Source organism: Plasmodium gonderi (assembly GCF_002157705.1).
Source record: "Plasmodium gonderi DNA, contig: Chr08, whole genome shotgun sequence".
NCBI classification, from domain to species: domain Eukaryota; phylum Apicomplexa; class Aconoidasida; order Haemosporida; family Plasmodiidae; genus Plasmodium; species Plasmodium gonderi.
The window spans coordinates 826622-854175 of record NW_021628933.1 but is presented as its reverse complement, the minus strand read 5'-3'; the positions used below and the strand labels follow the sequence as shown (position 1 = coordinate 854175).

General features: G+C 30.0%; 5 protein-coding genes across 5 annotated transcripts; 1 reads left to right on the top strand and 4 right to left on the bottom strand.

Annotated features, from left to right (window-relative positions):
* Positions 1-4001: 4001 nt before the first annotated feature.
* PGO_081710 (cyclic amine resistance locus protein) lies at positions 4002-8817 on the top strand (the record flags this gene model as incomplete). Its single annotated transcript, XM_028687393.1, has 5 exons — positions 4002-7337; positions 7546-7857; positions 8036-8211; positions 8445-8517; positions 8722-8817. The coding sequence occupies 5 exons, from the start codon at positions 4002-4004 to the stop codon at positions 8815-8817; spliced, it is 3993 nt and encodes a 1330-aa protein (XP_028543194.1).
* Positions 8818-11042: 2225 nt separating this feature from the next.
* PGO_081700 (cyclophilin) lies at positions 11043-11555 on the bottom strand (the record flags this gene model as incomplete). The annotated part of the gene is made up of 1 exon (XM_028687392.1): positions 11043-11555. One exon carries the CDS (start codon positions 11553-11555, stop codon positions 11043-11045), a length of 513 nt encoding a protein of 170 aa, XP_028543193.1.
* A 2405-nt stretch (positions 11556-13960) lies between these two features.
* PGO_081690 (mRNA capping enzyme) lies at positions 13961-15640 on the bottom strand (the record flags this gene model as incomplete). The annotated part of the gene is made up of 1 exon (XM_028687391.1): positions 13961-15640. One exon carries the CDS (start codon positions 15638-15640, stop codon positions 13961-13963), a length of 1680 nt encoding a protein of 559 aa, XP_028543192.1.
* Positions 15641-17252: 1612 nt separating this feature from the next.
* Positions 17253-21719, bottom strand: PGO_081680 (hypothetical protein, conserved; the record flags this gene model as incomplete). The annotated part of the gene is made up of 11 exons (XM_028687390.1): positions 17253-17383; positions 17546-17603; positions 17729-17778; positions 18382-18533; positions 18663-18725; positions 18873-18937; positions 19182-19260; positions 19387-19472; positions 19671-19760; positions 19965-21421; positions 21641-21719. The coding sequence occupies 11 exons, from the start codon at positions 21717-21719 to the stop codon at positions 17253-17255; spliced, it is 2310 nt and encodes a 769-aa protein (XP_028543191.1).
* A 1629-nt stretch (positions 21720-23348) lies between these two features.
* PGO_081670 (diacylglycerol O-acyltransferase) lies at positions 23349-25229 on the bottom strand (the record flags this gene model as incomplete). The annotated part of the gene is made up of 1 exon (XM_028687389.1): positions 23349-25229. One exon carries the CDS (start codon positions 25227-25229, stop codon positions 23349-23351), a length of 1881 nt encoding a protein of 626 aa, XP_028543190.1.
* Between the last annotated feature and the right edge of the window lie 2325 nt (positions 25230-27554).

The window sequence follows — 27554 nt, the reverse complement described above, 5'->3', positions numbered from 1 at the left end:
AAAAAATAAAACCACAAAAAGGAACAAAACAAATTTGAAAGTCAAGCGAAAAGGCATAAAATTGAAAATCAAACGAAGATGGCAAACAGAATCCCCATTTTTCTAATACACTTTTATAGGATTTTAAAAAAAAGTTTATCATTTTGTTTTTTCAGAAGAGAAAATTTATTTTTATTTTTTTTTTTTTTTTACCCATTCTAATTCTCGCCGATATGAAATTTCGAGTTCCTTATAAAATTTAGTTTTGGCTAACCTCCCTTTTGTTTTATTATTTTATTTTTTTTTTTTTTTTTTTCCCTTTTTATTTTATTTTATTTTTTTTATTCAACATTTTGCTGATCACTTTAGTATTACTTGTCTTATTATAAGAAATTAAAAAAGTTCATTCCGTTTGGATGTATCCCTTTGCATATTGTGTGTATTTTCTTTCGTCCTATCCATCTATCACTAGATCTTTTTTTTTTTTTTCTTTTTCCTTCACCCTATGTATGATTTACTAATATTGGCATTGTAGGTCTCTGAAAAGACTTGGTCACATTGCTTCATGCCTGTGGGCGTCCCGATCTTGAAGTGTTCATATTTATACATGTGTATGTTTATTTTTTTTTTTATTGCACTTGTGTGAATATTTATTTTATTCATTTTTTCACACATGAATGCATAGTTTCCATGTTATAACTAGCATCCCTTAGTGCAGGAAAAAAAATAAAAATAAAATAAAATAAAAAAAAAAAAAAAAAAAAACGAAGAAGGATCAAAAGATATATACTATATATTAAAAGACTTGAAGTGCACAATTCTCAACAAATCACAACAGGAAAAAGTATGTGTCAAATTTATATTTAGCTTACCACATTGTATTAGTAGAAGTATTTGCGTCTACGCATATGAAGAACGGTTAACACAAGATGAGCAAGATGTTTAATTTGAAAAATTTCCTTCAGTTGTAAATATTTTAAAGGATTTTTTTTTTTTTTTTTTTTCTTTCATACAACTCTGATGAACATAACTGTAAGTAAATACATGTCGGCATGGAAAAGCCATGTCTTTTTTCTCGTCAGAAAAAATCTTATATATGAACCATCAGCGTACACTTGATTTTGACACGTAGATATTTCTCTACGGTTCTGTATAGAAAAAAAAAAAAAATTTAGCTTGATGGTTTTTATGTATATGGAGAGAAAAAGTGCATGTAAAAATTTGACAATTCAACAATTCATGAATTATTTGTTAGACATAGTTATGTTTCATTTGAAAACCGTAAAATAACACTGTGATGAATGAATTTTTTTTTTTTTTATTTCGTTATTTCGTTATTTCGTTATTTCGTTATTTCGTTATTTCGTTATTTCGTTATTTCGTTATTTCGTTATTTCGTCATTTCGTCATTAACCCCTTCTTCTTTTTTTTTTTTTTTTTAACGTCCATGTGCCTCATTTGATGTCCCAGCGTAAAACTAAACGTATGCACACATGCATTTTAACCATTTGAAACATTTTATCGCATCACTTATTTAACCTTTTTAAAGTATGTCTATATATTTTTATTTTTTCATTGTTTTTTTCTTCATACTTCAAAATTTTCTTCATTTTTTTCATTATTTTTATTTTATTTTTTTTTTTGTTATACAACATTAAGCAAATCACTTTCATCGCTTTAAGTATGAAATATAAGCAAGTCTTATGTGAATTAAAAAAAATCGAAAAGAGGAAAAATTAGAAAAAAAAAAAATAATAATCTCTTTTAAAAAGAAACACATCCAAATAAAATATGACATCATATAAAAAAGAATTCACCCCCCAAAAAAAAAAGCACAATTCTCCTTGTCACTGTTAACCATTTTAAACCCTTTGCAACCATATGTTTTTGAAATGAGTGTTTTAGGTTTTGTCTTTGGATTAATGTTGTCACAGGAGAGGAGAAGGGGTGACAAAATACTGTTGATACAGGGTTTATATATATATATATATATATGAAGAAAAGAACAGATGGACATTGAAAAAAAAAAAAAAAAATACGTTTTTCCGGATTTTTTACAGAATGGATTAGGAAGTGCATTTGATATCTTATTTGTGCTGCGCCAATTTTGCCTAAGTTTTCATTTTCCAGAAAAAGCCTTTGTACACATTTAAGAAAATCGTTTTTTTCACCAAATTGGGTAGTTCAAAAAGGGGCTATTCATTTGGATCAATCAAAAGAACGGAAAAGTAAGGAAAAGGTAATGAAAGTAAAGTAAAACATAAAACAAATCATAAACAGGAAAAAAAAAAAAAAAAAAAAAAAACTTAAATGTGGAATACTTCAACGAATAGGTATATATTAACTTATATATTTTATGCCAAATTAGAAAGTTCTTAGACGAACTCTTATTCCAGTTCCTATTTTCTTTTACTTCACTTCCCTTGAGTACATATATTAAATAATACTCCACATGTAAATTAACCTCCTCTCTTCCCACACAAACATACATACACACACACACATACATCTTTGTTGGTCACTAGTTTTTGGAAAATGTATCTCTCTATAAAGTTAATCAACACGGAAATAAATGTGGATATAAAACAGAATCTCAGTCCTAGCAGTTACACCGCATATAGTACGATTACTCTAGTTTGACACTGTCCTATTTTGATGATTCATCAAATTGCACATATGGAGAGAGATTAGTAGATTTAATCCATTTCACTTTTTCTCCTTCCTAAATTTTGGAATCGCCAATTCGGTGAACGTTTGGCAAGTTCTATCCAGTTAGCCTTCAATTTCTTGATCACAAATTTACACATTTAGAATTGCATACATATGTATTCATATATATACATATATATATATGTAAGCATACTTTTTTTTTTTTTTTTTTTTTTGGGGTGGGGAGAGACTGGAGAATACTGTGCTGTGCTCGAGGTGTGCCTTTCCTCATTTGCCATCGATTCTTTTCGTTGCACAAACATTTTATGTGAAATGCAAGCTGCAAACATTAAAAAGACTCAGTGGTAACACTTAGCGAGGTCTGCTAATGGTCATATGTTTACTTATTATTTTATATACATACCTGCACTGCTACTTAGTCTCTCCCCCATCGATAGGGAATGACAAGCCTTATTCTGTATACTCAAGAATGGGCAATTAAAAAAAAAAAAAAAAAATTCTCACCGGCACACAGTATATACCTGAGGATACATGTTTGTTCGGAATGAGGAATTTCAACTCGTATATGTTTGAGAAAAAAAAAATTGAAAAAGCAAACTGTGGGAAATGCGAAAAAATAAGGGGAAAAAATAGAGTAAAAAACCTAAGCGAAAAAATAGAATAAAAAACCAACACGAAAAAATAGAGTAAAAAACCAATGCAAAAAAACTAAATAAAAAAGTAAAGCGAAAAAACGAGGGGAAATTATGCAGATGATATTTAAAAGCAAAACTATAAATTTTTTTCAGATCTTTTTGCTATTTGTACCCACTGGATCTTTATATATAAACGTATATATACATATAAATACATATATGTTTATATATATATACTTATGTACACCCTTTTGCCACTATATATATATATATATATATATATATATATATATATTTTTTTTTTTTTTTTTTTTTTTCTTTAGTAGATCCAAATTTTAGTCTCATTTTTTTTCTTTTTACATTCTTTTCATTTATAGTTATAAAATCTATTCTCCCTCATGAGCTGCTTAATTTGGATCTGCAAGTTGATTAGAATTAAACTTTATCGTGTAAGTTTATTTTGATGAGATACCTCTTTGTTCAAGCGTCAAGACATGACTACGCAAATATATTTCGTAGAAATATATTCACGATATAAATACATATATATATATTTTCCTACGGGTATAACATTAACACATGAGGAACTCAAATGCAAGAACACTTTGTGTTATGTACTTGGAATCTCATTAAACGTGTATGAAAATTAAAGGCCTATTAAGCACCCATTTCTACACCCACTGAGCATGTTCAAGATAAATAAAATGATAAAGAAGCATGAACAGAATAACACTTTACGATTTTATATTAGATGAAATTCGAGGAGGGAGATACTATGATTCTTATCAAAGCGACCATGAGAATACCGAAGAAGGGGATGGAACAGAAGGGAAGAGAAAAAAGAATTTAAACGAAGGCGAGAGAAAGAATATGAATGAAACAATGAAAGGTGCTAGAAATGATCGAGGAAATAACACGAAACACAGTTCCCCAAAGGACCGTAGTATTAATGAACCCGGACAAGATGAAAACACATACGACTTTTACAAATTTTTGGACAATTTTTTTAAAACTGACTCTATACCAGAAAATGCATTGGAACACATGATGAACGTGCCATATTTTTTAGAAAAAATTATGAGTTTCTCGTTCTTACTTTGTCTAGACAATATCCTTTATGACATAACATTTATGCCTGTACAAGTCATAAGATCGATTTATATTTTATTTTATACTTTTTTAAAAAACTCTGGTCATAATTTTTTACGCCTCTTCTGTAACATAAAAAATTTGAAGTTTTATAAATATGCAACTACATATAATTATAAGGATTTAAAAAAGTACAAAGAGAGAGTAATTAAAAATTCGAATAAATTTTCCCAAAATGAAAGAACAAAAAGAGCAATGCTAAAAAAAAAAAAAAAAATAGAAATTTATGACAAGTCAGGCGAAAAAAATTATTTGGAATATTCATATAGTTTAAAAAAAGATACTTCAAAAAATTTTTTTTTTTTGGGATATCATCATATAAATGATTTTACCCACAATTTTGAGTATTCAAATTCTAATGAACTTAGTTTCGAGAGAACTAAAAGTATTTCCCAAAATAATTCTATCGACACAAATACTGCCATGAGCAGGTTAAAAAGTCTGAACAAGCTCGATACTAGTACTGATATGAATTCTATAAATATTAGCTTCAATCCTTCCACAAACCAATGTGATTATATGAATTCCATAAGCCTTTGTAATCATAACAGTAGCACTAGTCATCCAAGTTATAGAAACTTCAAAACTTGCAGTACATGTGAATATGTAGATGATAAAATTTTATTAAAAAATACAAGCGCTACAATAGATATGAAAAATGAGGACAGTGATTATTTAAAAAATATGTGCAATGATAAAAAGAAAAATAAGAGGAATGAAATTAAGATGAACAAAAGAATGTTACAAATGCTTAATAAAAAATCCATAGATAAAACAAAAAATAGGAACAGAAAAACAGATCCTTTGTTTCATCGACTAATAATAAATCCATTTATAATTACAAAAAGGAAGATATACTATTTTTTAAAAAAATCAACCAAAAATGTTCACGACCTTTTCAAAAGTGTCTGCATAAAAATCATACATTTTTTTCATATTAACGCGATATACACCTTTAACATTTTTAAGGATGAAGAAAAGAAAACAATTGTTACTAGATCCTTTGAAGTGAAATATCTGAACACCAATAAAAAAAGTAACAGTGATGAAGAGAAACAAGAGAAAAATTCACATCGCCAACACAAAACTGGGGGATGTAACTATAACCATTTGGATAAACATCTCATCAGAGAAAAAGTAGGACAATCAGAAGGATCAAATAAGGAGAGGCAAATTGATAGTGAACAGAAATGGGAAAAATATACTGCTGATAAATCGATAAGAAAATCATCACATAAATTGCCAAAAAAACATCCAAGTAAATCTCCAAACGGATTACATAACCAAACTCCGAAGGAATATCCTGAAACAAAAATTCCATACTTGACAACTGAAATGGAGGCAATAAAAACTCCCCGTGCAGATGAAAACAGTGATAATAACAAAAAGCTGGATGTGGGACAAATGGAATTTTCAGAAAATTGTAATGTTCATAAAAGGAAGAACTCAAATTGTGCAAGTGATAATTTAACACAGAATGATGGAATCAACGAAGAGAACAACATGAGCGAAACTTTTCTCACGCCAAATGATAATCGATCAAGCAACACGAAAATTTATTTCCAAATGGATAACCAAGAAGAAAACATTGATAACATTATTAGTGATTATAATTTAGAGAGTCTTAACTCATCGGATAGATATGAACTTACGCATAGCAGTAACCCTAGTGATATATGTGATGTGTTTGATGGGGAATTGTTCCGTGATGATCACAGCAACATGGATGATGAAAATTGGCAGAATGGTCAAATTGGACTAAGTCATCAAAATGGTCGAAGCCTCCAAAACGGGAAAATCGATCAAGTTGGCCAAAACTATCGAAGCTGCTACTTGAAACCCCATTTTATGACTCAAAAAAGAAACAGCGAAAATTGCGTTTACTACAAACTTAATGAACGATATTCAAAAAAAAAAAATATAATAAAAAATATATCCAAAATTAAAGAAATGAAAAGAAAATTAGTTAAACAGCATTTAAACTCATTGAAATTATCATTCCCGGAATATAGTGGACTAATTAGAGTATCACTAATTCTAATATGTATATACATATTTTCATTTGTGGACACATCTAGAATTTATCATTACATAAGAGCACAGCCATTTATGAAGTTATACGTAGTATTAAATATGCTAGAAATTGTAGAGAGGCTACTAAGGTCATTAGGAAAAGACCTAATTGATAATATGATAAGAACATTTATAAGAATTATTAACTTACGTTCTTATGTATATATCATAAGAAACCAGTATACTAAAAAGGAAAATGAAATACAAAAGCATATGCACGGAGCTTCTGAGCACACCTCGAGCAATATGCCAAGGAGTAAAAAAAATGTATGTCCTGTTTCTCTGACCACCACAACTATTGCCACGAGGACTACTGGAGCAACAAGAATTGAAACCACAATCGAAAGCACGATCGCTAATAAGGAAGAGATAAATTTTATTAATTACGAAAGTCCAAATGACGCTCAGAAAGAGCCTATAAACCAAATAAGCAGCTGTTTAGAAAGGAAAACGACCAATAACAAAACGCCTCACCAATACAGCATGTTCAGAAATAAAGATCAAGAGGGTAATAATAAACATAATGTTATTTTCACATTTAGTAAATCTACATATGATCCAGATATATGCAGAACTGATATTGAGAAAACTTCAAAATTTAGCAGTCTAGGTTATAACAACGAGCGGGAAAAAAATAAACTTGAATTTTCTAAAAATAATAGGGAAAACGAAAATGAAAAAAAATTTAAAATACCTATCTTCTACCCCTTCTATAATATACTCTTTAAATTTATTGCACAGTACATCTTTGTCCTCATGTACATCTTAACCCACGCTTTTGCACATCTCATTCGCTTTCTCTCACTGAACATTGCAATCAATTCTTCTGAGGTAATATGCTTTTTCTTTTTTTTTAAAACGAATTTGCATCATGTCACAAGGAAAGGTTGTGACATATCGATGGTGTGTATGAATTCCATCGTATTATTACACACATATATATATATATATATATATATATATATATATATATATATATATATAATTGCTCCTTTGTTTTTATTTTATTCTTTTCTCTTCCCTCCCCCCATAATCCAAGTCAACAATGTTCCTAATCCTGGTAATGAGCAATTTTACAGAAATAAAATCAACTGTATTTAAAAAATTCACCAAGACGTCCTTGTTCACAATTGTTGCTTCAGATGCAGTTGAAAGGTTTTATCTATTTATTGACGCCTTTCTCGTTTTATTAAAAATGTCAACTGCTTATAGAACACAAAATTCGTTCTTAAGCATTTCCAGTTGGCTCATAATTATTTTACTGCTAGAAGTGGGAGTCGATTGGTGCAAGCATTCCTACTTATTGAAGTATAACAAATTAAACTCGGAATCCCTAAATAAATATTTTCACGTAAAAAGGAAAAACATTGAAATGTGAAACCACACAAGGATAACTACATATTCCTGAGCATGCGTATTTATATATACATATAGATGCATAAATGTATATATATAAATATGCACATATAAATGTATACATCCTGAACACTTATCCTGCGTTATACATGTGCCTTTATGAATACCCACAGACCCTGCTAGCCGATGTACTAATTTCAAGAACCCCCAATAACAACATATTCTATATGAACACTTCTTCCTTTGATGTGCCGTGCAAAAATATTTTTTGCTTTGCCCACATTCCAACACGAAGACTTGGATACATGTCCATGCCGGTAGTAACCCTCATAGTATGTTCCCTCCCAAGGTAAGCATTTGCAAAAAGCGAAATAGAAAGCATTCAACTGCCTCCTAGATTTTCCTGTTCAGTTCATATGCGTACTCTCCGTGTGTCTTATATCTTGATTCGGATATCTTCACATTATGTATATATTTATATACATATATATATATATATATATATATATATTACATGTGTATATGCATAGCAAGCGCAACCATATACACTCGCAATAATTTAACTTCCTCCAACCTCTTCAGATTAAATTATTTGTACAACATTTCACATTTCTCATTTGCATTATCCATTTGGGTTTGCTTATTCCTTTTCAAGGTTTGGAAAAATAAAAGAAAATATATATATACATATATATTTGAATAAAATTTACTATATTTGTAAAAATGTAGAACTCTATTTCGTTGGATAGTATAAATTTAAGCGTGAGTCACAAGTGTTTTTATTTTATTTTATTTCTTTTTTTTTTTTTTTCTTTTATTCTTCACATTTTTCCCCGTCTCTATGATTGCACTACCGAAGATCATCCTGTCCATTATGATTGTATCCTTCACAATATCCGAAAAGAAGCATCTTAAAAATCTGGGAAAACCATATGACGATATTAGTGCAATGTGAAAAAATCAAATAATGAAAACGGATTTCTCAATTTTTTCCTATTTTCACCTTATGTTCATTTGCAATTTTTATTTCCCCCCTACCCACACACCCTACAGTTTTGTTACACTAACCCTTAAATTACCACATCGTTTTGTGCGTTATTATTTTACTTTATTTTATTATTATTTTTTTTTTTTTTTTACAATTTTGAAAAGTCTTTTTTTTTTTTTCGTTGTTTTTAATTCTCAATTTAGTTGTAAACATAAATTTACAAATCGTTAGACAACATGTGTATATAAATTTATATATTATACTTTTCAATGTGTGATCTATAATGCACATACACAAAAATATACATTATTGTGCGTATTGGTGTAGATGCAAAAGAACCCAGCTTGATACATATCTTTTCGTTTCTACTCCTCTTTTTATTCTTGCAAATTATGTTATTTTTATTAAAAAATATTTTTCCTTTATTTTACGTTACACAACTATTTGTACACATGTTACGAATTATCCATTTTGACATTCTCAATGGAGGAAGACACAATTTAGGAAACTTACTGACGTTTCGTAAAAAAAATATATATATATGTCACTTTCTTCTGCTGCGGCAATTTTTGTATAATATGTACTTATGAAGATAGTAAACAACAAAGATCAAAGAAATGATACTTTAATATGAAACTTACTCTCTAAATAGAAGTGCACTTTTGATGTTTTAAAAAATAAAAAAACAACATGTCATAAATCTTCACTCTAAAATGTATTATTTCATACGCATACACACAATTTTTTTTTTTTTTTTTTTTTTTCTATTTTTTTAAAAAAAAAGTAACCCAAAAAAAATAGCTGTTTTGAAAAAAAAAATTCTGAACAGTCATACTTTTTTTTTTTTTGGGGGGAGGGGGGGAAGGTGTGGGGCAAAATTGCACGTAAATTGTGACACACACGCATGTATCTGCCCGTATATTTTAGAGAGGGATGATTGATTATATGCTCCCTTTTTCACCTTATAGATGAGTTCAAGATATATTTATAGAAAACCTATACATGTGTAAAAATAGTCTACATCTTATATACTTTGTATATTCGTGTATGTTTATATTTATTTGGAGGATAGTAAATTGGTTGGGAGTTTTCGCTTACGTCTACAATGGGGCTTCTATATATTGTGCAAATTTTTATTTTTATTAAATTGTCAACAAAAGTTTGAGCACAAACAAATACTTCCACTTGGCCTTTTTGACAAAAAATAGGGATACGCAAAATGACAAAACATGGTTAGGGATATGGAATTACAGTTGTGCGAAATGTGTAAAAAAATGCGTAAAGTGCATTTCCATATTTTTTTTATTTATCATATTCTTGTGATAATAGTGAAACGGATTTTAAAATAGTCGAAGGAAACTGTTCTACATGTTATAACACTTCCGCATTATATGACTTTTATCATATCCAAAACAGATGGAACAATTGTTTACATATTTTTAAGAAATATAAGCATATTTCTACAAGATCCTTATATTTTCCTAAGAGTTTGTTTGCTGATACGATTGAAAACACTTGTATTATTGCGTATATTAATATATGTCCCTTTGTGCTATGGATATGTGTGTTTTATCATGGACAATAGGTTAATGAATTATAGTTGTACTCAATATGAAAAATATGCTGTAATTGAAAAATAGAGAATGTTTTTTGCAATTTTCATAAAACATTTTGCTTTGCGTACTTGTGGATAAAACAAATAATGAAAAATTGGGGGGGAAAAAAAAAAAATATATATATATACACTCTTTTTATGGCTGTTCAAAGTCATGTGTTCACACTTAAGTACACGCATGAATTATGAATTTTTTTTAAACCCGTAAAAATGAAAATGGAATGTGTAAATCGAATATAAACTGCTTAAAAATTATTCGAAATTTTTAAATTATTATAAATTTTTTAAAAATGGAGCTATGTGTATGTTTATGTGTACATGTATGTACATTCATGTATATGGATATATATATGCATACATGTATATGTGTGGTACGGTGGGCTGGGGGGCTTCGTGTGTATGGGGATATATAATTGTAATAAATACAAGTAGCACACCTACTTGTATATCTGTTTCCGTCGTGCTAGGTGTGTATCACACGTAAAACAGTCTCTGCTAAGCATATTAAAAAAACCCACCCTGCACACTTAACCCATATGTATATATTTGTATATGTATACTCACTCGGTTCACCCCTCTACAATTCCCCACAGTTCGTTACGACAACAGGCCTCTTGACATATCCACTGTTTGATCCTTCCTTTTCCATATCCCTAACTACGTTCATTCCCTCGATGACCTTTCCAAAAACAACATGCTTTCCATCTAACCATGGGCATGGAACAAGGGTAATAAAAAACTGAGATGAATTCGTGTTTGGTCCTGCATTAGCCATAGATAGTAGGCCTGGTTGATCATGTTTCATTTTAAAATTTTCATCTGTAAAGGATCTTCCATATATGGATTCTCCACCTGAACCGTTTCCATTTGTTATATCTCCTCCTTGGCACATAAACTGTGGAATAATTCTATGAAAAATTGAATTCTTATAATGTAGGTTTTTTCCTTTTGAACCTACTTTATCGCCTGCACATAAAGATCTAAAATTTTCACATGTTCGTGGGGTAACATCAGTGAATAGTTCGAACACTATTCTTCCAACGCTTTTGTTGTCAATAGAAATATCAAAGAAAACTTTGCTCCTACTCATTGTGAATAAATATATAGAGAACTTGTAAACGTGAACCAAAGTGGTAGAGGATTATTACAAGGGCCTTAAAAAATGGGAAAGTTTATATATATATATATATATATACAGGGAGGGTTGTATAAGGATTCACATGTTAAGTGTTTTTTACACATAGATAAAAAAGGTATATGGTACTTATGCATGCATGTGCGCTTTTGAGAAGCTCAAAATGCATATATTTTAAATGGTTACTTTTTGCAGTTATATCACAAAAAAGTTTGTTTTGTTTGTGTATTTTTGAAACTTTTACTTTAAATTTTGTGTAATATGTTTATTTTTTTTTATTATATTTCTTCTCTCTATATAATATTATATTTACAAAATAAACTTGTTTGTCGTTCAGCTTTTGCAATGTATGTTTACAAAGGAAAGTTTCTTTACTGTTCAAATTTTGCAATGTATGTTTACAAAATAAACATGTTTGTAGTTTAGCTTTTTTTTTTTTTTTTCTACTTTCTCAAAAGTTTTTTTTTTTTTTATATAGTTATATTTTTTATGCGTTTTAAGATTATATAAAATAAAAAAATGTACACCCCCTTCTTTAATTTACCATTGCTCTACATACTTTGTTTTATGTGCATTTGTTTAGGTGAACTTGCATTCGTATGCATTCTGAATAAAAAAAATCACATGCCCTTTTAATTAATGTAGATCCTCCGTGTATGCATATAATGCACATGCATATTATATATGTTTATATTATATATGTATTTATTACATACGTATATATATTTTTTTTTTATTTCATTAACCCCTGTGCAACCAATTCGTGTCCGTTTCGAAGGGGTCATTTGAACCCTGCATTATGCAAAGAACACGTTCCTTGACTTTTTTTTTTTTTTCTACGAGAGTGGTGGTTTATATGCTAGGTATTCAATTCACAATGTGCTCAAAACAGAAGACTAATAATTTATCATATCCTATGGCACCTTAATACCGATGCTATCGACATCAATACGTAAGAGTAATGTATAGATTTGTATATATATATATATTACATACATGGGTATGTCGCCCCCCCATGCAATGTGCTAACGAAAAAACGACGTATTATAGGTAGTGATAAAGTAAAGCACAAGTGTCAAAATATTGCATTTTATTTTCTTTTATTACAAATGCACAAAAGAGGGATGCCATATTACACTGAATATAATGTGTTACCTTATCTAGTGCACCCAAAAACATATTAAATTTGGTGCGACACAATTAATTATTCTGCAAGGTATAGTGCAATTGTTTCTCCCTTATTTCGTGCTTATTGTTTACCTGATATTATACCTATCTCGCTTACACCCATTGAATATATTTTTGATAAGTTTTTTTTTTTTTTTTTTTTTTTTTTTTTTTTTTTTTTTTATTCAAAATGAAGTACGATAAAATCCTCTTTTCTTCTTTTCAACTTTTGCCATTTCTTTCACTGAACGAACGTTTTCGTCATTTTGTATTTTTTTTTCACTACTGATTCTCAAATTGTAAATGTATATATAATGGAGAATACATGTTTACATATCTATGTTTTTCTCCTACCTCGAGGAGGATGTATTATATATGGAAGAGAAAATAATTTTCAACCACACCATAAATTAAATGCGTTTTTTCCCCCTTTAAAGGAATTAGCAAAATAATTACACACATAAGTTTTGCAACCCCCCTCGATTAAAGATATTCCTTTTTTTTTTTTTTTTTTTTTTTTTTTTACTCTCAATATTCGACGGGATTAATTTTTCAAATAAAAAAAAAAAAAAAAAAAAAAAAAAAGAGTCAACAAATAAAGGTTATTTATTAATAAACTTTTCTCGTACTTTTACTATCTATGCATTATAAATTGGGGTGAAATTGCGAGGTTCGTACATCTTCTCCTCTCCCTACTTCAATTATATATTTTTTTTTTTTTTTTCATCCACAAAAAATGATAAAACATTGTGCGAAAAATGAATCCTAATCATATTTATACAAAAAATATCAACGGAATTAAATTTCACCCAATTGGGGGGTTTTACAGCATAATATTAATGTTTTAAAAAAAAAAAAAAAAAAGGAACGAGCTGAGTTAGAAGAAAAAAACATGTGTTCCCTCCTTATGTGAACTATAAACGCTATTTAAAAAAAAATAGGAAAACAAATACACATGTTATTGTGAAAGTAATATACAAATTATGATTGGGTAGTTAAAAAAAATGTCCGTATATAAGAAAAAAACATATGTATTTTATATGTGTTTAAACATTTCTAAGGGGAAAAAACGGACAAATATTCGGAAGGTACATAAAGGTGTGTATGATAAGCACAAAAATAGGATGGAAAGGTGCCATAAAAAAAAAAAAGGTAGACGGAAAACAAAAGTCTTTTTACCCCTAAGGACAACATCATGTGTCGCTGTAGAAATTTTTATATTTACTGCTATCTTGTTCTGAAATTTCCTTCTTGTCGTTATTTCCTTCGCTTGCATTTGAGCTGCTATTGTCGAAATTGAATACTTGAGGTTCTTTCTCCTCTACATTATTGACACTGTGTCCGTTTTGTTCATCATTTGTATCACACTCCTCACTTTCATCATCACTCACTAAAACAATTTCACACTGTGAATCATTCGTGCGTATGACTTTCCATCGATTTTCTGCATAAGTTTCGCTGATTTTTTTGACAGATTTTCTATTGTGACGCCTAATATCAATTAATTTTTTTAAAATGTCAACTTTGTGATTGTTAGAAAATTTTTTATCGTCTAGAATTGCGTGTATTTTTTTTTCATTATTTGCAACAACCCTGTACATGTAGTCCCCAATAAGAGGAACAACCGAATGGATATATTTTTGAAATTTTTTTTTTTCTTTTGATGGGAGAATATAATTCATTTGCACACAAGCTTCAGAAGAAGCATCATTTGGTTGTTTCATCAAATTTCGACTTTTTTTAAAATGGCTAAGTTTTTTACATATACCCCTGGCATTGTTTACTAAATTAGAACATATAAAAAGTAAATAATTTGAATCATTTTTATTCCTCAAATTAGATATAGCTTTTAAAATGCTTTTCGAAAGTATTTCAATTTCAATTTCATATAATTCCACATCATTTTTGTGCTTAATTTTTGTTAAGTCGAATTGGATTCCTAAATACTTATTTATGAAAGACGTTCTTTCTTTTATTCTTTCGTGTACAGGTGAAATTTTAGATAAAAATAACTTGCTTATCTGTTTGGTGTGTTCTAAATTTATCGAAATACGATAATCTACAGAATCGTCATTTCGACCTGTATGACTTCTTTCATCATCCCTCCGACCAGCATCACCATGCTCAACCTTTTTTCTCTTTTTTGCTTTTTCTTCATCAGGATCATCATCTTCATCGTCTTCATCTACTTCATCAAAATAATCATTATTATTTCCCATAAAAATATTCCATGTATTTAAATTTTCTTTACATAATGATTTTGTTATGCTTTCATCTTCTTCTTTCAATTCATCATTTAAATAAGTCGTAACGCGAATTCGAGAATTATTATTTTGTAAAATATAATATTTATCAACACTTCTAACAGTCTTGGATGGTACAAATTCGTAAATATAATTTTCACTCTGCGTCCTTTCATTCTCTCCTGACGGGTTTTTACCATTTTGACCCCTATCTGAACCGTTACATGCATTTGTATTTACTGCACTTTTTATAACATTTTTATTACTCATATTATTGCCCATATCACGTGCACTTGTGCAGACATTATATAAATTCCATTTATTCCTTTGACGCCTTAGATCATGTAAGTAATTTAATAGATATTCAAAAGATTCTTTGTCTACTCCTGATGAGAAATCTGAATAATTCGTTTCAACTATAGCATCCGTATTCGTTGGCAATTTTATTCTATTTTTATTTTTGTCTATCACTAGACCAACCCTTGTTTCTATTTCTATCTCTAAATCTTTGTTTGAAACGATTTCATTGTTGTCAAAAGCAAGGATGATGTTCTGAGATAATTCATAAGTTATCTTGTCAATGGGGATAGGTCTGCTTCCATCCAGCAGTTCGTGTGCTTCCCTCACCATTGAATTTAAAGGAGAGATGTTACAATTCGCCCGATAACTGATAGTAGCGAGCACAGTAGAAATTTGCCTATATTTTATCCTGATAAGACTGGAACAAATAAAGAGAAAAATATTACATGCACTACTTCCATGTGTACCACCTGTTATACTTGTCAGAAGTGTTATACTTGTTAGAAGTGTTATACTTGTTAGAAGTGTTATACTTGTCAGAAGTGTTATACTTGTTAGAAGTGTTATACTTGTCAGAAGTGTTATACTTGTCAGAAGTGTTATACTTGTTAGAAGTGTTATTCTTGTTAGAAGTGTTATTCTTGTTAGAAGTGTTAAACTTATCTCACGTCAACTGTGAAACATATAACATACACACAAAAAACAAAAAAAAAAAAAGAAAGACGAGGGTGAGGGGGACACTGGATAGTTGGTCCTGGAAAATGCCAATTTTGTTGGAGTCTTTTTCTTTCACATTTTGTCATCCCGAACAGTTGCATAAAGCATAATGCATAAGGCATTGCATCTCAGTCTACTGCCAAAACACATCGTTTCGAATAATACATATTGTTATAGTATACAAATGCACATACAATACCTTTGCTAAAAAAGCTATGCGGTCTCACAACGCGTGCAGAAGCAGTAGACTGGAAACATGAATATAATTGCTTGTATACAGGTCTATATATACCTTACAAAAAATGGAATTATTTTATTATTCCCACCCTGAATGAAAAAACACGTAAAAATGAATAAATGTGCATCTATAAATGTGTATATATTTGTATACATGCGATTAAATACGACAATGTAAACATCTCAAACTTGTTGAGCTTACTCCAGTTAATGTCATGCGGGTTACTAAAAAAAAAAAAAAAAAAAAAAAAAAAAATCGAGCAAGAGAGACCTTTCATTAGATCAAAAACGTTATATACATTTTTCGCTATATAGCAAATTTTCAAAACAAAAATAAATTTTACTGATTAACACGCCACGCCGTTTTAGGTAAATGCATATTGTTAAAAAAGACTACAAAGTGTTCGAAATTTTATGCCTTTTTTTTTTTTTTTTTTTTTTTTCAAAAATGGGTATGTATTTATATATATATATATATATATATATGTGCCTGCTTCCTAACGCACGCAGAAGTATACTCTTATAGTGAGAACTTATTTTTTCTACACCCCTTTACCACTAAACATTTTGGATAACTGTGTAATAAAAAAAAAGAAGAAAAAATAAAAAAAAAAGAAAAAACTTTATAAAATTTGAACAACTTATTCTATGGGTGTTAGTTGAGTTGGGACATAGGGAATATGAATAACACATACATTTAAACCCTTTTTCGGTTCATGTAAAAAAAATAAAAAATTAGTAAATGAGGCTCCAAACAGGCAAAGCTCATAAAATGGAAAAAAAGGAAAAAAAGAAAACGCTACCACAAGATTATATATACGCCAAGTTATGAGGGGGAGAAAGGATATTTGCAAATTTTTTTTTTTTTTAAGGAAAAAATTGAAAATAAGGAATTGGCTCTCATTCTCATCCACCCCGTTCTCATACATATCGACATTTGCATATTTTCCCAAAATCTAGTCAAAATATGGAGACACCAAATGGTTCATCAGGTAATATATTCCTCGCTTTGCAATTTAATACTTTTTAAATTTGTGCTTAACGTGTTTATTTTATCATCTATATATTGAAGCTTTCCCTGTAGGAATTCCTTTCTTTTAATTTCTCCTCTTCGTCCACCTGAGAACGGGGTGGGGAAGTATGCACAAACGCGTTACTACATATACAAATATTTTTGCATATAAATGTATGCTCATATGCATATGCCTGTGCGAGAGAACCATGTTATGCTATTTTTATGTACACATTTGAAAAGTCGATTAAATGAGTTAAGACACTTACCATACTTTGGATATTTTGTTAATTCCGCTTCTCTATTTTCCCGTTCCAGCTTCAGTAACTGTGAAGAATTGTTGAGAGAACGTATGGAAAAAAAGAAAAAAAAAAAAAAGTGTCAAAATGAAATAATTTCTTTAAATTATATACGTGCAATTTGTTGTTAATTTAAAAATGTGTTCTTCATACTATCAGCTGCTTTTCGATGGAATTTTTTTTTTGTGTTGTATTCTGTTCGCGTTCGCTATGCGGGGAGATATATAAAGATGGACATAGGTGAGAAATAAAAAAAAAAAAAAAAATGAATATTTAATAGCGTACGGATGCATGACAAATGCGAAAATTTTGAGATTTTACTATGAGACACAAGCATCACCATGACTCTCCTATACCCATACACATTTCTTTGATATCAATTCGTGTAGTTTGTTCGATTCTATAAGTTTGCTCAGTTTTATCCTTACAGCCATTTGTCTTTTTCTAGTTGTTCTTCACGCGTCTGAGGTGGAAACGGGAGATCAATTTTTTTTTTTTTTTTTTTTTTAAATCTTCTTTTGAATGATACACAAGCACAGTGGTGCACGATGAGCATATATATATGTATGTATGCCTCCAAATGAATGACGCTATAAACCTAGTTGAGGTAAATATAATGTCATACTAGTGATAGTACCTTTTCATTGTTAACTGCTTCATTTTCTGGATACATAAATCCTGAAAAGTAGAATTATATAAGCCGTAAAAATTGGTTCCTTTATTTTTATTTTATTTTATTTTTTTTTTTTTTTTTTGTTTTTTTTCCCCATTGCACTACAATATTATTTAAAAGCTCTTTGTTTTACCGCCCAATATTTGTTCATGCGTATCTTCATGGAATATACCCTTCTGTGGAATGTGAACCCCAGATTTGGCAATTTTGTAAAAATTATTCTTGCATTCATACAATTCATTTTTTAAGGTCCTTATTTCGATGTTCAAATCCCCCTGTATTTTTCTGCAATTGAAAAATGAGAAGTGTCAAGAAGGATAAGATAATTTTTCCTGTTTACACAGCCCCGTTCCTTGCAGACAGGCATCATGTTACTTTTTTTTTTTTTTTTTTTTCTTCTGAAAATCAGTTTACTCATTCTTTTGACAAATCCTCTGGAATATGGACTTTTCATTTTCAGTATCCTTAAGCGCTTTTCTACATAAGTGCATACATTTGGGGTAATAAGTTTACATGTTAGTTACAACTTAACTAAACATACACATAAAAAGACACATGGGAAAGTAAGGAACATGGATATATGAAAAACTTTGACATATTTCGTGTGGAATGTTTTTTTGTTACTCCAGTTCTTTGCACTTCTTTTCGAAAAGCTGCTCCTTGTTTTTATTTTCCAAGAGGGCACATTTCTGTTAAGTTAAAAATGGAAAAACATAATAATGGAAAAATGTGCTAATGAACAGATGTAATAATGAAAAAATGTTCTAATGAAAAGATGTAATAATGAAAAAATGTTCTAATGAAAAGATGTAATAATGAAAAAATGTTCTAATGAAAAGATGTAAAAATAAAAACACCGCTACATATGTACACATTTTAATTAGCAAAAAGGGGAACGAGTTAAAAAAATATATATTCATTTATTTGTACCACTTTATAATTTTCTATATCTTCTTTGAGTTTCGTTTCCTCTACTTTGGAGCATGAGATAATGTAATCCTTATTTTGGGACCTTTCTCAAAAAAAAAAAAAAAAAAAAACACACATAAAGGTTAAATTATACCCTAACGCAGCTTAGTAAGCAGAAAATGTTTTCAATGCAGAGAATATTTTCATATTCCCAATGTTGTATCCTTACGCCTCTACATTATCCTCCCTCAATTGTTGAATAGACACTTTTGTTTTCTTCAATTCGTTTCTCAGATAATCATTCTCTCCTTCCATCTGATCAAACACAATGTGGAAAAAAATGAAAAAAGACAAGATATTAAAGGATGAGATATACTAAAATTACTCAGCTACGGCACCTACTAATATGTATAAACAAATAAAAACGAACAAGAACATGTTATTCTTCACGATGCTCGATTGACAAGAAAACATATATATGTGTGGGCATTTTTTTTTTTTTTTTTATTCTACCTTGTACATTTTCCCCTTCAAATGAGTACATTTTTCTTCCTCTTCCTTTTTCATGATAATGCAATTTTCTATTTCTCTCTTTAGCTCATTCTAAAAAAAACAAAATGTTGGCAAAAGGTGAATAGGGTCAACATGTGTGTAGAAGTGTGTTTACGATTTTGGAAAAAAATATATAAAAATAAATAATTCTACATGTTACATAGAACATAGAACAATTCTGTTTCAAAAAAAAAAAAAAAAAAAAAAAAAAGAACATTTATGAACGTCTCAAACGGATAGACATACCATTTCCACTTCCCTTTGCTGTGCTTCCTGTTGAAGTATTTTCTGAGTAAAATTAAAAAAAAAAATACATTCCATGTAATATATAAGCTTAACCTGGGAACAACGTATTACATATATAGTAACCCCATTTGTCAAGAAGGATAACATCTCAATTTTGGAACTTACCCACTTGGTTTGAAAATTAAAACAATTTTCATACGTTATATTCAATTGTTCATTTAACGCACTTATTTTTTTTTCATAATTCTTGTTTTGGTGACAATCTTGAGAGCTTATACCATTTAACCTTCTAATTTGTAATTCCTCACTCTTTTTTTGTAATAATTCATTCTGAAATTTTTTATTATAAACAGTATTGTAACCTTTTTTTAAATCTTCTATTTGGTTTAGTAGCAAATAATTTTTATTTTCCAAATTTTTTATTATCTCTGTGTTGTCTTTATTTCTCTTTATCATTTGTTCATTTTGATCACATATATATCTCTTTGTTTTTAACAAACTTTTTATTTTTTTTTCATATTCGTTTTTTATGTTCTTAACTCTATTCATTAACTCTTCTTTGTATTTCTGTTCTAATGTGCAGCTAATATTTTCAATTTCATTATTTGCCTTTACAATTAAGTATTGAAACAACTCTTTTTCGCGCTCGTTTGAAAAATTCGTTAGTCCATTCGTTTGTTCCTTCGTTTGTTCTTTCCTTAGTCCCTTCGTTCCTTCCTTCTCTATCTCCCTTTGCTCATTCGTTTCTATACACTCTCCCTGAACGGCACAACTCCCACGAGTATGGATTCTCCCATGTATGAATTCCCTCAGCCCTTCTTTTTTCTCCCTCCCCTTCTTCGCTATTCCACACGAAATAAGCCTCGTCTTCCTTTCCTTCTCTCCACATGCAATAAATTCATTGACTCGTTCTTTGGACAAATCTGTACATGGTTTTTCCACTAGTCTGTCTTCTAAATGGTCTAGTAAAATTTCGCCCCTCTTGGAAGTCAAAATTTTACAATCTTTCTCATATTCATAATTTTCTCTTTCTTCTGAAATGTTTTTCTTCTTCGCAAATGAGAAGCAAATATCTTTTTCTTTTCTATCTCCCTTCGATTGTGTAATTTGTTTTTTTTTTGTTCCATTTCGGGACAAACTATAACGCATTTTCTTCCCTGTTGTTTTTCCAATTTCATTGTGTCTTATAATGTTTATTCCTGCTTGTTTTCCTTTAACACATGATATGGAATCAGAAATATTACTGTCGCTGGCAGTGTCAGTTGAATGACTAACACAATCTATGCTACGAAATTGTGTATCTTCATCTTCTTTCATTCGTAGACATTGAAGAATTGGATTTTCATTTTGGTCTTTTCCTCTGATGGAGTGTTTCAATACACTGTGGTGATAATTTGTATTTTGTAAATTCTGAGCCGTTCTGTCAAGTTCGATCAAGTAGTCCTTAATGTATTTAAACTCGTCAACTGGATGAAAGACAAATGGAGAAATGGAACAGTGTAACCGTGTGACAATGTGGCATTGGGAAGTAATAACTCGGGGTTGTAGTAAAATGGGGAAATGATAAAAAAACGCATTTGCCAAAGGTGATGAGGACATTTCAGAATTGTGATATACATTGCCACTCCTAAATCGTAAGTGTAAGTAATGGACACTTTGAAGATAATTTAGCTTCTATAGATAACAATGTATGAACTCCTTGAACACAGCAAGGAAAAGCTTCTTTCTTTCAATATATACAATATTATACACACACACCTTCATTTCACTTTTTTTTTTTTTTTTTTTTTTTTTTTTCTTATTAGTTTATACCTTCCTTCATGGTTTATAGACGTTAGCAAATTTGCTTTCTTCTTCATCAAAAAAAAAAAAAAAATGAAATAAAATAAACGAACGAGCTAACAAAAGAAAGAAAAAAAAAAAAAAAGCGAAGGGGAGAGAAGGAGATAGGTTAACCTTGGGGATGATGAGTTGTACAAATAACCATTGGACATGTTATGCCTCAGAAAATATCAAAATTTATGCATACTAATTTGTTAGACACAGATAGATTTCTTCTTAAGTTATGTCTTCCACCTTCTCTGATGCTTTTTTTCTTTTTTTTCTTTTTCTTTTTTTTTTTTTCATTTCGTTGTTGGTGCATACTGCTAATCATATACATTTGTTTACTTCCTCCTGGTAATATAAGGAAAAAATGGAAAATTGGAAAAATAAAATTTGAAGATATTAAATAAAAAAATGGAAAAATGATATAAGATTAAGAAAAGGTGAAAATACTTTACAAGCATAATACTTCGCATGCTTTTTTTTTTTTTTTTTTTTTTTTTTTTTTTTTTTTTTTGTTGGACAGAGGTAGCGGCCTTAAATGGGTTACTATATGCATATTCTGATATAGTTAATTATGTATATGTATTGACATTGTACCTTTATTGTTTTTTTTTTGTTTCAATTTTTTAGAAAAAAGGATACACAAAAAAAAAAATAAGATAAAATACACATGCTTGTTATAATATATATACACATACATACACACAAGTACATATTTGGTAGTTCATCCCCAACCCTATCCTTGTTTTGAATATCTTAAGGGGCTAAATATGGGTTGACAAGATGTACATATTTCGCCTACCTCCCTTTTTCCCCACGTGTAACTCATGTATCAGGTTATGTTCAATGAAAAAGTAAATTTTAAAAACTGTGTTTTTAACAAGCTTATTAAGGGCTATGAAAAAGGTATAATGAGAGTGGGGATATAGTAAGCCGGAGAGACATATATAAAATTGGACACTACATTTTTGAGATTATTAAAAAAAAAAAAAAAAAAGATAGGTGCAAATTGACTTTACTGAAAAGAATAAACAGTTGTGTGTTGGACAAGAATGATGTGTTCTCCATTCCCCCATGTATATTATATGCATTATATGCACATGCATATATATATGAAACAAAAAATACAAATGAAGGAAAGATAAGCAAGGGACAAACAATAAGACGAGAATGGAAACGCATAGATATATATACATATCTTCATATATATATGTGGTTACTGTCTACACACACATAAAATTTTGGACCTGGCAAAATTTCAAAACGTGACAATTACTGATGGACACACAAATATTGATTGTGTCCTTTTTTTTTTTTTTTTTTTTTTTTTACATGATTCTACAGATATATGAAACACTAAGGTTGAGTAATTTTTTTTTTTTTTTTTTTTTTTTTTTTAAATGGAAGGAAATCTGTGTTTTCCCTCCTTGGGGTTGACAACATTGGTTGTAGCGTAAATCTTCAGAGTTCAGGATGTTTACTAGTTCCTTTTTCTGGGATATAGTCTTTTTTTTTTTTTTTTTTTTTTTTTTCTTCTAACTTTATGCATTTTATGGGAATCTCAAATCATCGGTGTAGAATTCCCTTTCGACTAATCCATGAGTAATAGTAAATAAAGACTATGAGGGGTTGACCAGTTATGCAGAAGACTATCCAGAAAATTGAATTTCCAGTGGTTTTGTGTTTTTTAAAATAATCATTATTGGTCAACTGTATTAATGGAACTTGTCCAATAAAAAAAAAGAAAATGTAACCTGAGAATCCCAACTTTAGAGGTATACTAATTAGGTATTCATGTAATAAAGCTGAAATGAAAAAAACGATAATCATAGAACATTTTCTGTTAAATCCGTAATAAATTAATGGTTTGTTAATATGTCGACAAACAAAATAATGAATCGGTAAATTCCATTTCCTCCAATATTCAGCAAAAGAATTAGCATTCCACCAATCTTTATAAAATAATCTATCATCAAATCGAGTTACCTCTGCTAATATATTACACCAATGATGAAATACTACTAAAAATCCGATAAGCCAAATGTATAATGTCCCTATAGATATTTTTAGCATCCTTTCAATTATATGTGTCACTTTTACAGTAAATTGAGCTGACTGAAATTCTTTCATAGTAAAAGTATTTTCAATCGTTATAAAAATGTACTGATCTAGTATTATTCTTATCATTAGTGTTAATAGAATTGCTTCAACTGAATATTTTGCTACGTGTAACCAATTTGTTTTTTCTGTTCTTGGGTATGTGTATTGAAAACACATAGTTGGCATCAGCATGTAAGTGAAATAATTCTTTAGTTTTAAACAATATGGATAATTTTTTACATATTCAATTTCAAATGATAAATCTTTTATATTTTCCAAATTCACTTCATCTATATATAATTTTCTAGTATCGTAACATACTTGATGAAATGAATATATTTTGAAAAACCATACTATCGATATGGTTAACAGGATTGATGACAGAAACGGTTCTGCATCATAGTAAGTCACGGTTAAATAAGGCAAAATTAGGATGAATATGCTGTTTATGCATCTTAATAAAAAAATAGATAGATGGAAGTTCTTCCAACCTTTTCTTTTCTTACTTCCATTTTTATTATCCCTTTCATAAACATTTCTATTCTTTATATATTGATATGTTCCTTCATTTGAAAAATCCTTTTCTTTCTTCTCCATCTCCTCTTCGTAGATCTTTTTTACATTCTTTCTACATCTAATCATTGCGGGACTTTTATTACCACTGCTTTGCACACTTCCATCATTTGTAACCTCATCGCTAGCTCTCGAACAACTTATATCTTCCAGAAATCCACAATTTGTTAACTCCTTCATGTTGCAATTTTTCCTGTCCTGGAGGAAGCGATCAGAGGTCTTATCCTTAACTAATTCTGCATTAACCAATTCTGCATTAACCAATTCTGCATTAACCAATTCTGCATTACCCAATTCTGCATTACCCAATTCTGCATTACCCAATTCTGCATTACCCAATTCTGCATTACCCAATTCTGCATTACCCAATTCTGCATTACCCAATTCTGCATTAACCAATTCTGCACTAACCAATTCTGCATTAGCTACCTCATCATTAACACTATAATATAAGAACCAACTGGTTACATGCCTTTCTATAAACCAACTAAAAAAAATACTTATATTTAAACAAAAAAAACAAACAAATATAGGAGCGTTTTTAATAAAATCAGTGCATTGGGGAAAATTCATAACAAAACCATGCTTCTTTATTCTTTCTAAAATTAACCGAAAATTTACTGTGCATATTATTATGACCACCAGGTTCAAGAAACCTTTCATATCAATTTCTAATGATTTGTGAGAAAGTAAACTTGTTTGCTTCACTTTGTGCACGTTTTCAAATAGAGGTCTACCTTTGAATTTTTTTACATCATCATTTTCATTATTCATTTTTTTTTTTTTTTTTTCTGTTATATGTACGTGTGTTCTAGGTAGCGAATTTCCGAAAAGGATGAAGAAAATGACGGGGATAAAGAACAGATCATAGGAGAAAGATACAAACAATCTGACACAACCTATGGAGGATTAGTTATCTGGCCAAATGGAATCATACACTAAACTTCCTTCTGCTGACTTGGGGTTTATAAATTTCGAATTACCACCCAATGTATCAAAAGTGTCAAGGTATGGGAGTATGGGGGGAGATAGGGAGTAGAATAAAATTAGTCGTTCATATTTTATGCTCCTTCTGTTATTAAGTTTTTCTGCACATTAGAATGTTTTTCTCTACACTACTATATTTTTTTGCTATACTATTTCTTTCCTCTTTTGGGGTTATACACTTTTCCTTTCTTTTTTACAAGTTCTCTCCATGTATTAAAAACATATGTCATTCATCAGGTACGTACAATTCTGCAAGGGGTGGAAAAAAAAAGAAAAAGAATATTAAAATGTCTAAAAGTTATCAACTCGTAGCAGATGTATATGTATGCATTGTGAGAAATTGTTTCATCTCTGCTTTCCCCTAGCATTCTCTATGTTCCTATATAAGTACAGAGATACATATATGCACCTTTACCCAGGACGCAAAACGAATTCGTGTAATTCGGGTTCCTCGTAGAATATCACGTTCAATGTATCACCACAAGAAACATACGTACAGGTATGTACATGTATATATATATATATTTCTTCTCAATTTGCTTGTCAATTTTTTTTTCTTTTTTTTTAATTGTAAAGACACATCCTTTTCGTAAGCTTTTTTTTTCTTTTTCTACTTTATACCTGCACGCTCCTGTGTATACATGCGTGTGCCGTTGGTATCAACAGAATAAACGAACACATGGACGTAAAAACATGAGAACATAAGAACACGAGAACATGATAAAATGAGAACATGATAACATGAGAACATATGAGCAGACAAACGGACAAATAAACAAACATATATAATAAGAAAAATTAAATAGAATGATAATACGACAAAATGGATGGAATTACGACAGTGAAAGAAGCTGCGACAAACTACAACGAACAGCATGCCACATAAGTTTTGATAATAAAAGCTGCACACTAAGAATCACACATTTGTTTTATAATGTAACCCTTTTTTCTTATCCTAACGCCTTCATTTGTAAAAGGTAAAGCCGATGCAGAATAACTTGTTTTGTGAAGGTTCTCGCAGGTACAGATTGTTAGTAAAAAAAAAAAAAAAAAAAAAAAAAAAAAATACACATAAAAATATTCCTTGTAAAAAGTCTATGTATGAAATATTCCCTTAGCAGAAATTGGTACCCCTTATGGATAGTTACATACACGAGCACAAGTGTGTGTATGTATGCATGTATGTGTGTAATGTTCTTGCACATTTCGTACTCTTCCCAGTTCTGCTGAATACTTATCATTACATGTGTGTAGGGATGACCACATAAGGACTTTTTGTTTGTCGAAAAGGAGGGGGAAATAAAAAAAAAAAAAAAAAAAAAAAAAAAAAAACCTTGTGACTTTGGGGGATTAGGAAATGGTGAAATATGTACAGAAGCTCTTGACGGGGCAAAAGTTAACCAAGAGAATTGAAGCATATGAGATGAAGTGAACCGGAGGAATATGCTACGTGAGCAAAATGGGGGAGGGAATAAAAAAGCGAGATACACAAAACGTTACCCTCTAAATGTGAAATGACGAAAAAATGAAAAAAAAATGAAGAAAAAATGGAAAAAAAAAAAAAATTAGTTCCCCTTTCACTAAATGTAGTATAATTCAACAGAATTAAACAAAAACGCTTTCCTCAAGGGTTAAATGTATGTAATGTGCGTATATATAAGGCTGATGGATCTGTATGTAAAAATATACTTTTTTTTGCAGGGGCTAGGGTATGGATCCACAGGGGACACTACTATTTTGAGGAAAATCAAGATACTCAAATCTGTATAGCGGCTTCTTTTCTCGTTCTCACTCTTTGTTCGCTTTCTCCTCTCGGGGTAGAGGCCTGTAAATAATACCTCAGAAAAACATATCGCTCTTTTGGGGGAAAATGACTTATGCCTCTCGCTCACACTACCCTAGCAACTTGAGTATGAAAAGCGAGCTGACAAAAGGAAATGGGTTCTCATCCGTTACACGTTTGCTCAAAGATTTTTTTCCATTTGAGGAAAGCACAAAAAAAAAGGGGTGAAACGGAAAAATTTTGACAACGGCAGAATGGAAATACAAATGTAAAAGTACAAAAGGTGACAACAAAAAACCTGCCTCTCTTCTTTTTCCCAGCTTCACAAT